Raw genomic sequence first — 15605 nt, 5'->3', positions numbered from 1 at the left:
AATTGTACACAATGCACTTTAAATGCTATATTTGGGAACATGTTTATGCTGTCGTAGTGAATTGAAATTCCAATCAGAGAGAAAATGACAAGGGTAATAATTAAGTGCTTCTGATATTCTTTTAACCTTCTAATTGGATAAGGGTTTGGCTTCAAAATCCTAAACTGCCATATGAATGAGGTATTTTCTTGATTAATACACCAAAGTGCTCCAGATACTTTGTACCAGAATCCTTTTCTTTCACTATACTTCTTTAATTTCTTGGACATACTTCAAGGTGCACACATATATGAGGAATGTTTTTACAGTATGTACCACTTTGAAATTCCGGTGATCATTGCGTGCCTGTACGCTGTTTACCTACACCTGTTGGCAAGCCACAGGCATCATTACGAGAACTTTTGGCCACGTTAACGTTTGTTTTTTAGTATTCACAATGGCTCTGCCGATTGAGAATCCCACTGACTGTTAAATATGGTGGGTGATTCATTTTCTTAGTGCTAAAGATATAATAGCAGCTGAAATTCATCGTCAGATTAGTGAAGTAGAGCATTGCAAGGTATGGAAAGGTAAGGTAATGGATTAGAGCTTTTAAAAATGGTTGCATGAATATGTTCATGATGACAAATGAAGTAAGCAACCATCTGTCATTACTGAAGTTTTGGTGCAGAAAGTTGATGAATTAATAAAACAGAACAAACACTTACCAAACGTTTAGGCTGTACTTTTACGTTCTTTCGGAGGTACAGAGAGGAAGGTGATGATTATGCCAAACTGCCACAGGCGATAAAATGCTACACCAGAATTGAAGCAGCAATCAATGGAATGGTGGCATTCATCATAACCCAAGAGATTAAAGTTCCAGCAAACAGTTTCAATCAGAAAAATCATGTGTATTGTGTTCTGGGACAGGAGGGGGGTGTTACTTGTGTATTCTTCCCATTGTAGCGACACAATAAACTCTATGATGTACTGTGAGACATTAAACAAATTGTGCCATGCAATCCAAAACAAAAGCTGTGGCATGCTAAGTAGGAGGATTGTTCTGATCCATGACTAAGCCTGCCCATATGTGGCTAAACAAACTCAAGATCTCAATGTATCATTTCACCGAGAACAATATGATTACCCTTCCTACAGTTCCGATAAGCACCCAGTGACTACCACCTATTCCTTCCTGCATTTGAAGAAGCATCTGGGTACTCTTCACCACAGTGACGATGACAATGTCAAAATGATCATGTCGCACTGGATATCAAATCTGGCGGGAGACCCCCCATGAAGACGGGATTCAAACCTGGTTGTACGGTATAAGAGCCTTAAAATTGGTGGAAATTATGTAAATAAAATTAGCAAGAAAATTTTTTTATTTCTAAATGGTACTTACTTTTAACACATGCCTCATATATACTCATTTAAAGATATTACAAAATATATTTCTAGGCTGCATACATGTGAACTGGGAGACTAGACAATTAACTTTAATTTTGTTTCATTGCGCAGCAAGGAGCAGGTTAGTTTTTTACTAGCATCAACTTGCTTAGACATGATCATCACTGATGCCTAAGCATAAATGTGACATCATTGAAGATGACACAATGCCACTCATTTCACTCTCTCTACCTCTGTGGGCACTCTCAAGGTTGAAAAGAGGTCACTGGAAGATTAGTCAAGTGATAAAAAGCATATAAGCTTTATTTCATAAAGTTCAGAGAGTAGTGGCATTTAAAGAAACAAACAGGAATATCTCCATAATATTTAACATCTGCTGAAATAGTCAGTTCTGTCTTGCACAAGCAACTACCAGGTATGAACACAGGAGATTATATATTCTTAAATATATCAGTCATGTCAAAGCACTTGTTTGGTATAGTCATCACTACATCCCTAAATCCTTGGATGATTATTTACAGATACAATGATTTGCGACAATAATGTCTCTGTGTCTGTCATTCCAAAAATTAATAGTATTTAGGCATTTCTATTTTATTAATCATCATCTCTCTAAATTACATTTAGCTAACACTTATGTAGATAGTCACAGTCCAAACATATGCAAAATTTCACCTGCTTACACTGTGTCCAAGTTAAGGAATTTCAATGTAGAATAGTGCATCTTTCCTCTTTATTCCCTTCTTAAAAACAGAAAAAGTGTCATATTGCTGGCAGTTTAATATGCTGTGAGTTTGTATACATATAAAGAAAATATATATTCCACTTACTTTAATATGGAACTCAATGTTTTCATCCATTGAATATATGTGATTAAATATGTCATTGACAATTCTAGGAATAATACCTTGATGTACAGGGTCACCAAGAACACCCTGCAAAAAACAAATATACAGTGACTTTGTGATTTATGAGACATAAAATAATAAAATAGAAATCTAAAATTACTTAAAACAACTTGCATTAACTAAAGATACAGATTTTTAATAATTTTTAATCTACATATACGTTGGAAAAATTTTTGAGCAATTTAAATTATGGCATAAAATATGAAAGATTGCATGCTGATATAAATGTTATTTCACTAATTGCTGCAAATTTAAATTAACTAAAGTTCTATTAAATTTTATCTATCAGTCACCTTTATAACACTTGCTTTATTTTCAGTATTGCTATTTGCTTACAGATTCCTTTTTAAGTGTTGGCATTTCTACTGATTACTATTTTATATGATAAAAATGATTATTTAAAGGGAGTATGATGAACAATCTAATATGCAATAAAGACTTATAGTCATTTAAAATTTAAAACCAGGATACTTATTGGAGTTGTCATTAATAAAATACCTGTACTACCTCATAAATTTATTCCTTCATGACTTTTCTGGAAGTCGAGGTTTATGTCTTTTATCTTTTGTGATATAATATTGAACACTAATTTGCTTCTTGTTAGTTTTCAAATTAGATTTACATACAGATATTTTTTACTTTTAGATATTTTGCAGTATGTACTTATTTAAACATTTAAAATATTTTACATCATGAATGCCTAATAAAATATTAACAAATTAAGTATATATGAAGTTCTTAAAAATTTTTTTGATACGTTGCAGATATGGTTGTTCTTTAAATTTCAATGAAATAATATACTTGTACAAGGTAGTGGGTGGCCAAGAAGGTCATTAAAGTATTTTGAATTTCAGAATTATTCCTGAAAGAAATAAAAAAATTGAACAATCACTGTTAGTGAAAATGGTTACGAATTTCTAGTAGTATGAGCAAAATTTACATTTATTTCATGCTTTATGGTATCTTCTACCACACAACTCAATACAAGGATCATAAGTTGCAAGTTAATGAAATTGCACAACATGATGTCACAGATGTAAACACAGAATATTCAAAGATTAAGATGCTGATGTGTCTAGTCTATTGGCTCAATTAATCGGATTATGGTAAAGCACAGTATGTCTAAACAGAAACTGATTCGTATTCATATACACACAGAAAAAAATTTAAAAAAAAACTCTTTTGTGATCAGCTCATTCATCACGATTTGAGCGCAAGTTGAATATTATGATGCATGACATTACCAACGCTCAGCTCAGCAGCAAACTATAACTTCCTATGACTCCTGAATGCAGCAGTGATAGGAATGTTGAATGGTTAAAGTTGTAATTGACAGCCAATGCAGAAGTATGCATTTCAAAAAGCTGTTATAATCAGCATTGTGAAATCATTTTAGAAGTATCTGCAAATCTGTTATAATTATGCTGTTACAGAGGTCCATAAACTTGATACAGAGCCCACATTAGAGTCCAGGGAAAATAAATATAATTAATTTCAGAAATGTTGTTTTACTTCAGTTGAATATGGATTTCAACTACAGACATGTACACTCGATTTGGATTGACTTATTTATAAAATAGGATAGATGGATGTTATATGTGTCAGATGGACTTGGGTTCTTTTTGTCTAATATCATTTAAGAAAACCACACATCAGACAGCAATCAATGTATAAATACTACCTGGTGCTGGAGTAAAACAATTGTTTTAGAATTTTACCTTCCTAAGTTACTCTTCGGATAAGCACTTTTCTCATTGGCTTGATTAGAATCAAGTTATTCACAGTAGAGATGGATGATCTGCTTCGGAACCAAGTCAAAGAATCGAATCACTTTACTGAATGAATGATCAGGGCTCTGGTGAAAACAGAACCTCAGTTATTTAACAGTTCACAGAGAGCTGTTGTTGGAAAGCTTGCCAAAAAATTTGATTCCTCTTAACGTAAAAACATTCTTTCCTTTATTATTTACCAGAAATATCTCCGACCTATTTTTTAATGTGTCTATGTGTGTTATGCATGTATGTATGTGAGCTTTTGGTTTGCTTGTGTTTCATCTAGTATTTAAAAGGCAAAAAATTAAATAAGACGACACATCTCAGCAAAACTGACCAATCCTGTTTGTAAATGGATGAAGTTTTTTCCCCCATCTGGCAGTGCGAAGATCTTTTTAAAGTATGTAGATTATAGGAACTAGTTTTTTGAATTCCCAGCTATCAGTGCTTCGGCACTAGATGCACTTCCAGGTCCTTTGGAGTAGTGATTATCAGCTCTTTTTATTGCTCCGGCTCTAGTTGTGGATCTGATTTTGATGGAGTCTTCATTATTCGCTGTTTTCATTGCTCTTGCTGCAAATCTGGCTTCAGCAGATTTTTGATTATTTGCTCTTTTTGCTTCCTCGGAGCTGTTCCTGTTAGTTTCATTTTGATTCTTTCAATAGTGTGTCATAGTATAGCTATGTTTACGTATTACTTTTTTTATACAATATTACTGTAATATTTATGTAAAATAATAAATTATATTTTTAATCATATACGTTTTCTACTAACATCTAGTAATCAAGAGCTCAGAATTTCTCTTTAATCTTCTTTAGAATTAACATGTATTCATAAAAATAAATTTTTCTATCTAATGTACTTTTTCAAAGTTGCAGAACAAAATATGGACCCTATCAAATAGAAGAACCTCGAGTGATTTCGTCAAATTAGATTTAAAAAAAAAAGAGGAAAATGCTGGTATTGTCAGCAGACAATATCCTGTTCTGGCTCTGCCTCCAATCTAAAAATTTATTTTTACTCTGTGCTTTGTAGTAGCAACAAAATATCAATTATAGTAATAAAACAATGTAATAAAGGGAATCTCAAAAGTACAGTTGAAAGAAATCACTCCAGGAAGTGAGCGGTTTAGTTGAGTTGATTCCAGCGATCCTACTCCTTGTTCAATTCTTTCTGCTTTTCCCCCCATCTCTGCACACTGCTGCTCTTGATCCACGCCTGTTCCCAGCACATTCATCAAGGTCATTGTTAGTGAGTGGTGAATTGTTAAAAAGAACTGATTCACTTCTATGAGTGAATGGTTCTGATCTGATCCCTTAAGCCCATATCACACGGCGGTTTGTTTCGGAAGGACAACTTTTCTGCCTGGTTTACTACTGAGCAAAAGACGCGCGATTTTTTTGCTTCCATTCGGAAAAAGGTGCAGGTTGTTCGTTTTTAACCAATCAGCCATTAGCTTCGAATCCCTCATCATCATCATCAACCAAAACAACATTCAAGATGGCGGACTGCAATGGTAGCAAGTGGTGTACAGAAATCGAAGCTGAACTTATTGAAGAAGTGAGGCAAAGGTGGTGTTTATGGGATATTACAGATCTCTGTTACACGAAAAAACTTCTGAAGCGGAATGCATATATCACAATATCCCAGCATCTCGCAGAAAAATGGCCTGAATATGGACACACGTTTACGCCCGGTAAGTTTATTATTGCACTTTGTGCTGTTAATTAAATATAAACATTTACTATGTATATATAAATATATCATTTGATGTTTTTCATGTTATAAGCATAATTATGTAAAGAAAAGTATGTATTTTACATTCGCGATATCTGGGCAAACATTTGTAAAATACAGGCGGCTTTGTCGCCAAAACGAATGCCAAATTTTCGCTGAATTATATTTGTAAACATTATCGTGATTGATGGTATTCACCGCGTTAACTTACCAGGTGAATTTAAAAATTTACTTATTGGAATAGCGCGTGACGCAATTAATTCCATACACTTAATATCTGTTTTGGTACTTCTACACTCGTATGAAAATGATTTATTTATGCATATGAGTATAATCTATATTGCAAAGGAGCATGTTTTACTAAGCAATGGATCACCCAAAAAGATGTAGCAAAGAATAAAAACCTTTAAATTTCCGAAGTGTTAACATAGATTGATCTTCAGATCCACTCCTTATATTGCCACAGATTATAAATCCCTTTCTACAAAATCTGTTAGAATGAATAATACTACATATAATAAAATTGTTCCATTTTACAGAGACTGTGATGACAAAATTTCAGAACCTCAGGACATATTTTAGGAAGGAAAGAAAAAAGGCGAAGGTGTTTAAAAGTGGAACAGGATCCACTGGATTTGTTCCAAAGTGGGAACATTATGTACGGCTTGAATTTTTAGACGACTCTTTTGCTGCTATGGCCAGTTGTAGCAATATGGATAATTTATCTGAGTCTATTTTAATGGTAATTTTTAAATCTATACATTTTTTATATTAAAAAAACTATCCATGAAATTAGCAAATTTATATGTGTGCTGTAATATAAAAATCATACAATGTTTCTTTCTCTGTGTTTACGGCTCATGTGAAATTTAAAATTTTGTATGATTTGCCACTCTGGATTCATATCTTGGCAATCAGGGTGGTTGCATGTTTGTTTTGCCCAAGTGTTCCAGTTTCTCTTTCGGAAATCTACCATGAAGCCACCTCTGAGATGTATAGTCCTTGCAGAATCTACCATATTCAATAAAACAAATTAAAAAAAAAAAAACATATAAAAGTAATGAAATGAAATTTGAAAGGTTTCAGTGTTTTAATTACGCCCAAAGGCATGTTTTTTACCATTTTGTTTGTTACCTTTATTTATTAAATATCATGTTCTTCACACTTAAACCATAAATTTCAGTTCTAGAGCAATATCGCAAAATAATTTTAAAATGATGGTATTTTTAGAATTTCTGATACACAGTCTCACACGCTGGAGATTAAAATGTTTTTTTCTGTACAATGTTGCCATTGCTTGCTTTGAAATTCCTGAGTTTGTTAATCATAAATCTGATAAAAGTTTTACAAAATTAAATTGATAATAGAACAAATTTCAAATTTAGGCTTCCAGATGCCCATATTCATAGGAGGATTACGTTATTCAAAATTTGATGGCCTTAGGTACCATTGTTTTATCACACTGTGAGAAACATATATTTATGCAGATTCTTCATTATTTAATTTCTTTAAATATTATACAGGGCGATAATATTTGGTGGCAAGAATTTGAAAAGTGAAACAAAGCTTATATTGAATCAACGCAAAATGTGAAAATGAAAATAGTAGTCATTCTGGGCAAATTGATTTTGGATTGATAAACATGGTTTGAATTTATTTTACTCTGGTATCCTTCAGATCCTTTGCCATAAGAACCTATTAACCTACCTCGAATTTACATAGTCATCTATTTTAATTTAACTATTTTACTATTCCCATAATTTTAAGTCTAAGCACTTTATTCCTTTTATTAAATAACTATTCGTAATGTTAGTTGAATCAGATTTATTGTTCATTAATTAACACGTTGACTGCCAACTACGAGTAACTCGTAGATTGCGTTCTTTTCTAGAACGGCAACTACGAATTATCTCGCACTGTGTTTACTTGCCATTTTTGTGCAGCTACGATTAAACTCGGAATATTTCAGCGCTAATATTGACAGATTGCTTCTGGGAAAAGAACAAAAAAATCAATGCTAGCCTGCATAAACAGAAAATTTATTAAAAAATGAACAAAAAATATAATTATAAAAATTAATAACATATGATTAAATTGATTTGGCTTCTTGGACCGGAATACGAAAAGTGCCATGGCCATCAATGTGTTAATAGAGTTGATAATATTCATTTTTTAAATATTCTTTTTCTTTCAGAATTTTGTTCAAGAAACTGAAACATTTCAAGAAGAAAATGTTCTTCTACAAGCACAAAAGAAACATGCAATCTATTAGAAACCCCCAAAATGTCTGAAAGTCAATTGGTTGCTCCAGTCACAAGGAAAAAAAGAAAAAACCTGAAGATGAATTTTTTACTACAATGACAAAATGTCTAAAAAACATAACAGAAGAGAAAGATGTGAACAACTTGTTTGGAGCATATGTTGCTGGTCAGCTGAAGACAGTAAAGTGTCCTGCTGATCAGGAACTGTTATGGATGAAAATTCAAAATTTGATTTATTAATTCAAATATCCACAATAAAATTCTGTTAACATGAATATACTTGTTTATTTATTTATAATATTTTCTCTTTTTAATTATAAATTTGCAGTAATTTCATGGAAGTCATTAATAGATGAACTATAATAAAGTGATTCACTGTTTTTATGTGTGTTTGTATATATGATTAAAAATATACTAGAGGCTTTAATAAATTATTAATAATTAGGAACTACTTGAGATATATATGAGTTTTTATTGGAACATGCAGAATAATTTCAAACGTGCCTTAGTGTAAGTCATACATGGCTTCTTGCCAGGGAATGGATCCAATACCATTAAAATAATTGCAAAATCTATCTCTGATATCTTTTGCCTCCTGCGAACCATTGCGTGCACTTTGCTGCAATGAAATAAATTTAGAATTGCTTCTATCTGTGTATTGTCACAGAATCACAAGCAGACGATTTAATTAATGTGTCGCCAACTACACTAAAAATAACTAATTTTGGTAACCTTCGTGTTTGCAGTAGAGAACCAGTTTTCCCTTTACATGTTAACCCCAAAGTGATCTACGGTGATTGGCTGTTGTATATCACGTGACAAAGCAGAAAAATTGTTCCAAACCATTGTCCTTCCGAAACAAACTGCCATGTGATAGCAGCCTTAAAGTAGCTGTTCTGCCCACCTCTAATTCACAGTTAGAAGGTAATTTATATTTGCTTGACATTATCAAGTAAAGCTAAGGCAATAACTGTTATATCAGCTTATCTGAAGCTGACATGCAACATAATATTTGCTGAGTGGAACTGAGTAACACAGGCAGTACATACTTTTACATTCTTTCATTCTCTTAAATTTACATGCACAGGTAATCACAAGAATACTAACAAGCTTACAATGAGCAACCCAGCATCAAATGCACAAATGATTCACAAAAAAAAAAAAAAAAAACTTGAAAATAGTTACCTCCATTGTATGTGTTTTGCCACTAGAAGTTTGTCCATATGCAAATATGGTTCCATTGTAACCCATAAGAACATCTAAAAATACATATATCTATGTATCAATTAAAAAAGTTTGGAAGCAACTATTACTAAAACAATATTAATGAGAACACAGGTTGCCACTTCATTTGAAAAACATGAGCTTCTAATAATAATAAATGCATCTACAATAAAGTCATTATAATGCCTTTATAATTAAGTCATTAAAATTTATAATTAACAATTTCTTCAAAATTTAAGAACTGCAAATCAAACTTTGCCACTTCCAGATGCACTGATTAAAATTTAATAATTGAACAGCCGTAATGCTCATCCTGTTTTCAATTAACTACACAAGAAAATTTATTTTCAATTGTCTGTATGTTGATATAAAAGTGAATCTTGAATTGTTAAACAATAAACATTTTGAAATATACATACATTTTGGTTGCAAGAGTTATCCTTGGCAGCAGCAGGTACTGGACATCAAAGTTTAAGACCGCGGAGATTGCAATGAGCAGCAAAATGTGTAGTGCGCCTTCTATAACCACTCAAGAGCAGAAAGTGTGATTGTGGCTAGTATCAATACAAAGTCATTTAGTGCATTGTTATTAGTTATGTGACTTGCTGGGCAGCAGGTGGTTGAGTGACATACAGAACCTCAGTTAGTTGAGAGAAAAGCTGTGTTTATCGATCAGTAATTGTATGCAGTGGTTTCCACACACACAAACACACACAAAAACTAAGTAGAAAGAAAAATTGTAATCCTTTTTAAGAGGATTTTGAGACTTCATCATAATGTGCGTTCTTGGCATATTAACATGTATACGAATATGGGCTTTTTATTCATATGCACAGTACATGACTGCAATTATTTACAATCTACAGTACTAACAAGGCATATTAACATGTATATGAAGTCTTTATTCATTATACAGGACATCACTTATTTACTATCTACAGTACTAACAAGTAAGCATACATATATATTACATAAATTTAAAAACATAATGTTTCTTTTGGATTGCACCATAACACGCATAAACCTTATTTATGACACCTCCTTTCTGATGTCTGTTCTGATTTGGTGTCTCGTGGGAGAAAGGCTGAAGTGCACATACATGGTGTTCACCAGATCCTGACAATGACCAATCATGGTTCTAGGTGATTTTAATCTTTGGTGGAGGTGGATGTCTTAAAATTGAAGTTCAGTATCAATATTTCTTTACATACTGGAAGATATTGGTCCAATTTTCAGAGGTGGTCTCCAATAGAGGTTTATTTATTTTGAATATGAAGACTAATAAAAATAATGAGGAGAGAAAACAAAAGTGATGATGCAATAATAAATAATTAATTTTTTTAATCTGATGGATGTATTAAAAAAATATTTAATTAATTAAAACAATTTTCTCAAAATAAGCACATGGCCAGCAAAACAAACTACTACTCAGTGTTCACATAATTAATAATTTTGAAACTGTTAAGTATTTTGCTTTGCAATAGCAGGTATGTCGTTTCATGCTTTTACAAATGAGAACACACTTTATCTTCTTTATTACTTCCAATTTCTTTTAATAATATTTTCTCCAAAGGATATAACAGAGCATATGATGGTGATAGTCACAGATGATCACTGCATTCCATAATAAGGCTTCATGTGCTCTGTAATCTCTTGTGTGGGGAGTTGATTTTATTGCCTTTCTCTCCAAATTTTAAATCTCACATTACACAACAATACTTTCATGAACACAAATTAAAATACAAAGATTGAAATAATGATGAATTTGAAATGATATAAGATCCAGACCACTAGGCAAAAAATAAATTTAAAAAAAAATCCCACTACAAAATCTAGCAATGATGAATATAATACTCAACAAATGGGAGCAGGTATGCAGTAAACACAGCTTTTCTCTCAACTAACTGAGGTTCTGTATGTCACTCAACCACCTGCTGCCCAGCAAGTCACATAACTAATAACAATGCACTAAATGACTTTGTATTGATACTAGCCACAATCACACTTTCTGCTCTTGAGTGGTTATAGAAGGCGCACTACACATTTTGCTGCTCATTGCAATCTCCGCGGTCTTAAACTTTGATGTCCAGTACCTGCTGCTGCCAAGGATAAACACATCAGCTCCATTGGGAAGGGGGTAGTACTTTTCTGTCTAACCAAAAGAATAAGCAAAGTCCTAATGTTGCATGTCTAGATGTCCCTTACTAAATTTTGAAATCTGGAATTGCTGAAATCCCGACAATTGCGGATTTTGTTCTGTATAGCACTAAAAGTAGTATCATTTTTTAAAAACTAGAAGAAAGTTTAAATTTTTTACAACCTACCACCAGCAATTAACAGCATGTCTAAGGTGGCTATTAAAATAGGTGAAAGCCAGTTAGTTCCTCTTTTAAGAAGTGCTGATGCAGTCCAAGGACAACAGATTCCATGGAAAATCCAACTACACTCAAACAGCACATATTCTCTTAAGAGGTTCTTTTTAATGCCTTTGGCTTAAATGGAAACCTATTTGAAAGTGTTATTGTCTAAAATGTTAGGGGACTAGCTTAGTCACTCTAGTCAAGTTAGATCAAGTTTACCCAACATATCTTTACAAGCATCAATCTGATCTACCAAAGATTTAAACTTGTTGAGCCTAACTACTAGCTAAGGATAAAATAAAGCATTTGATGTTTCATTACAAAGTTTAAGGAAAAATTGCAGGAACCATGTGAGTAACCTTTACCTCCATCCCCCTCGAAAAAAGAGAGAAAGGGGGAAGGAAAAAGGGGGAGAGATAAAATTGCCAATTAAAATAGAACACATTCTTCAAACATTTAAACATTTTGCTGAATTTTAATAAATGCCAATTTATTGACTAAATGAAAATCTCCAAATACAGAAATTTGAGCCTGATGATAAAGAAGTATTTAGATCTTAAAAAGTTTTAGACTGATTAGTGCATGAAATCTATATGTACACTGCTCAAAAAAAAAAAAAAAAAAAAAAAAAAAAATGGGACAGTACTATATTTCCCGTTCTACTGGGCCGATTGACAAAATTCAAACTGTGTTTTTCATGTCTCGATAGCGCGACTTAGGATATATATTAGATTTATATATAGCACTACTCTAACATAGGTATTTTGACACAAAATCGGACTTTTTCTGAAATAACATACCCATTTTTTTCCATATTTCGATTCTACGGCTCAAATTATGCCAGAATACCAAGTTTTGTGAAAATCGTACGAGCAGTTTTTAAAATATTAGCTCTCAAAATTTTAGCTCCTCAATGTTAATTGAATTTGGCAAATATTTATTAATATCTCTTTTTTTACTAAACTTTTTTTATTTTTTCTCTCACATTTAGAAATTTAGGTTCATTCCAAATAAAAATTAACCATTTTTTGTGTTTTATTTTTTAAATTTCTATTTTTAAAATCTGTAAAAATGTATTTTTGTGCGTAGCTTATTTTCACTATATCCTTAAAATTCTAATTTAGAATGTAATTGTCAAGAACTGAATCCTAATCATCAGTAATATAATAAGTAATTATTACGGTTATTAATAAATCCTTCTTATAAAGTAATTGCTAATATTTCAAAAAACTTTCTGTCTGAATGAAAATATTTTTCTATGCAAAATTTTTAATTTATATTAATCAAGATTGCACATGATTTATTTGCACTTCAATTTTTACCGTCAGCTCTAGCAAAAGTTACAAATCAATTATATTTAATTAAGGATTGGATTGGATTATTTAATTATGGCAAAGCACACGAGGGCTATCTGCCTAAAGGGAGGGATGCCTTCGTGGAGGACTTTCTAAGGTAAACTGGCTCGTATACACGTTACACATGGGAAAAACCACTAAAACGCCCATGCAGCCAGCCCGTTCGCGGGATTCTAACTTCCGACCGAACTACCAGTGCTCAGCGTCTTTACCGCTCGACCGCTAGTGGGCTATTTAATTAAGGAATGACCATCTAAATTTAAAAACAGCGTACCGTAACAGCAATTCAATTATTGGCGCCGTATCTTTCATGTTACTCCTGATTGGCAAGCTACATGATTTTTAATGAGTACTCGGGTTTTGCTAGTAACTTCATGGAAATCGCGCTTAAACTAGGTTAGTTGGTTATTTTAACATAGAAAGAATATGGGAGCTATTTGGTTAAGATGCTTTCATAGAGAACCTTTATAAAGAGAACCTAGAAAACTACGAAAACCAACCATGCAAAACCCTGGGTTAGACTTCGCAACAAACAGTTAGTATTTAACAATCTTCAAATGCTAGGCAACTGGTGAGGCTCCAATTAAATCTCCAATTTAATATTTATTTGTAAATATTTAAAATATTGTTGTATACTTAGACACAAAAAGCAGAACTACCAAGCCGTAGTGCAAATGAATATTCATTTTCTTTTGCAATAATTATATTCACTTAATATTCTTGGAATATGAGCTAAAGATGGTACGTTCTCGGAAGATTAAACAAGTGTTTAAATCCAGTGATATAAGGTTTGTCTTAGAAGCTCAGGATCAAAACGATTCTGCAATTGCCCCATTAGTTGACTTGTAAATGGTTGTGAATTAAGCAGATGACTTTTAATCTTACGTTTTCAGTCAGACAACGTATTCCATGATAATGCATCTTTTCATTATTCAATAACCAGTCGGAGAACCGCTTGTGTTCCGAAAATAACTATGTGTACTCAATTGTCCTGCATGTTTTTCAAATTTGTCTTCTTGCGATTTTTTTTCTTTCCCAAAAACTAAATTTGCCTCTCAAAGGAAAGTTTTTTGATATTGAAGAGACAAAAGGAGTATGACATCTACTTTTAGAGGCATGTCAAAAACAGATCTCTACAAGCCTTCTCTTCCATTACATGTTGTGCAGTCAGAGAAAAAAGTTGCATCAGCGTAAATTCTATAATCTATTTTTATTACACTCTGATTACTTTACTAACATACAGTGAATATATACTAAATCTTTTACATCAGCTTCAGTAATTCGGAATTTTTGACGGAATTGTTGTCGGAACTAGGACTTAGAAGATAGGTCATATTGAATATTTCGATAATCCAATAAATTCAAGGTCGAAGTTTCAATATTTTATTTTCGGAGGGAGGGGAATTTTTTTCAGTTTTGTTCCATTATCCTAAGTATATTTGCTTCGATTCTTTATTTTTTCTATAAAAGCGGAAATCTTATGCATGGTATACATAGCTTCAATTAAAATTTAATAATATACAGGGTGTTTATAATTAAAGTTCCACATTGAAACGGTCATAAAACAAAAACTACTGGATCAAATGTTATCAAACTTGGTAATCGTGTAAAGGAGGTCATGGGAATTTATTTTCCGCGGAAAAAAGGAAGTTCGAAACCTCACCACCAGGGGGGACATGGCGCTGTATGCAATATTTTTAAACGAAATATGAGTCGGAATCTAACTTAACCTTTTGTTACATGGGTTTAATATGTTGCATACCCTTAAGAAATTTTGAAGTAAGAAAATTACTATTTAAAGGCATTAAATTCGATAAACGTCGAGTGCGCCATCCGTGTAAGTGAGAAATTCGCCCGTGAAAACCACGAATTAGCGATTAGAAAATGTGAGATCGCAAATCACTCGCACAAGTGCGTACAATCTGGAAATCGTTTTCTTACAGATCGCTAATTTGTAATTTTTGAAGCCTGAATTCGGCTCTAAAACATGAAGATACTGATTCAAAACGCTTTTAATCGATTTGGGCCAAAAAAATCCCTCATGTTATCTATCTAGTTCCATTGCATTCTCCTACTGCATTCAATTGCATAGCAGTCATTCCACACCGTTTGGTGTGGAATGACAGCTAGTTTTATAACTGAACCATTTTTCTCTGAAGAACAGTCGACAGCTGGACTACTGTGATTGCAGCTCATTTAGAGTCAATGTTAAAATGTTTCGTGATACATGAACTGCAGTAACGTGGCATTTTAGATACTACGATTTTTATGCGTGGCTGGGCCCCACCTCACGTGTGTCGCACAGTTACTTAGGCAAAATTTCACGAATGAACGTCTTATACGCCAACACTTCCCCTCTTCCCACCAGACCTCAACCTCTGTGATTTTAGCTATGGGGTTTTCTCAAAAGCACTATTTATGGTGATAATCTAAACAATTTGGCAGAAATGAAAAATGTTAAACACTGACATGTCCGTAACATTCCTCCCGATATGCTAAGAGCTGCTGTTGAGAATGCAGTAACAGGATTTAACTTGCTTTCGGAAAAGGCTGGACGCTACATTGAACATGCTTTGTAACACGTTTCGGAAACTAT

General features: G+C 32.9%; 1 protein-coding gene across 2 annotated transcripts in view; it reads right to left on the bottom strand.

Annotated features, from left to right (window-relative positions):
• Positions 1 to 15605, bottom strand: part of LOC118193548 (kinesin heavy chain-like) — a 204472-nt gene that overhangs the window by 85343 nt on the left and 103524 nt on the right. For both annotated transcript variants that reach the window (XM_085817867.1, XM_085817870.1), the window contains exons 3-4: positions 9256 to 9329; positions 2223 to 2327 (exon numbers count right to left, since the gene is read on the bottom strand). In XM_085817867.1, coding sequence (XP_085673993.1) covers positions 2223 to 2327; positions 9256 to 9329 — 179 coding nt within the window. The remainder of the gene's footprint in view (positions 1 to 2222; positions 2328 to 9255; positions 9330 to 15605) is intronic.

Source organism: Stegodyphus dumicola, chromosome 1 (genome assembly GCF_044657685.1).
Source record: "Stegodyphus dumicola isolate Sdum_Otavi_A_Nest chromosome 1, ASM4465768v1".
In the NCBI taxonomy this organism is placed as follows: Eukaryota; Metazoa; Arthropoda; class Arachnida; order Araneae; family Eresidae; genus Stegodyphus; species Stegodyphus dumicola.
The sequence above is the reverse complement of the archived record's forward strand: the minus strand, read 5'-3'. Positions and strand labels throughout refer to the sequence as shown.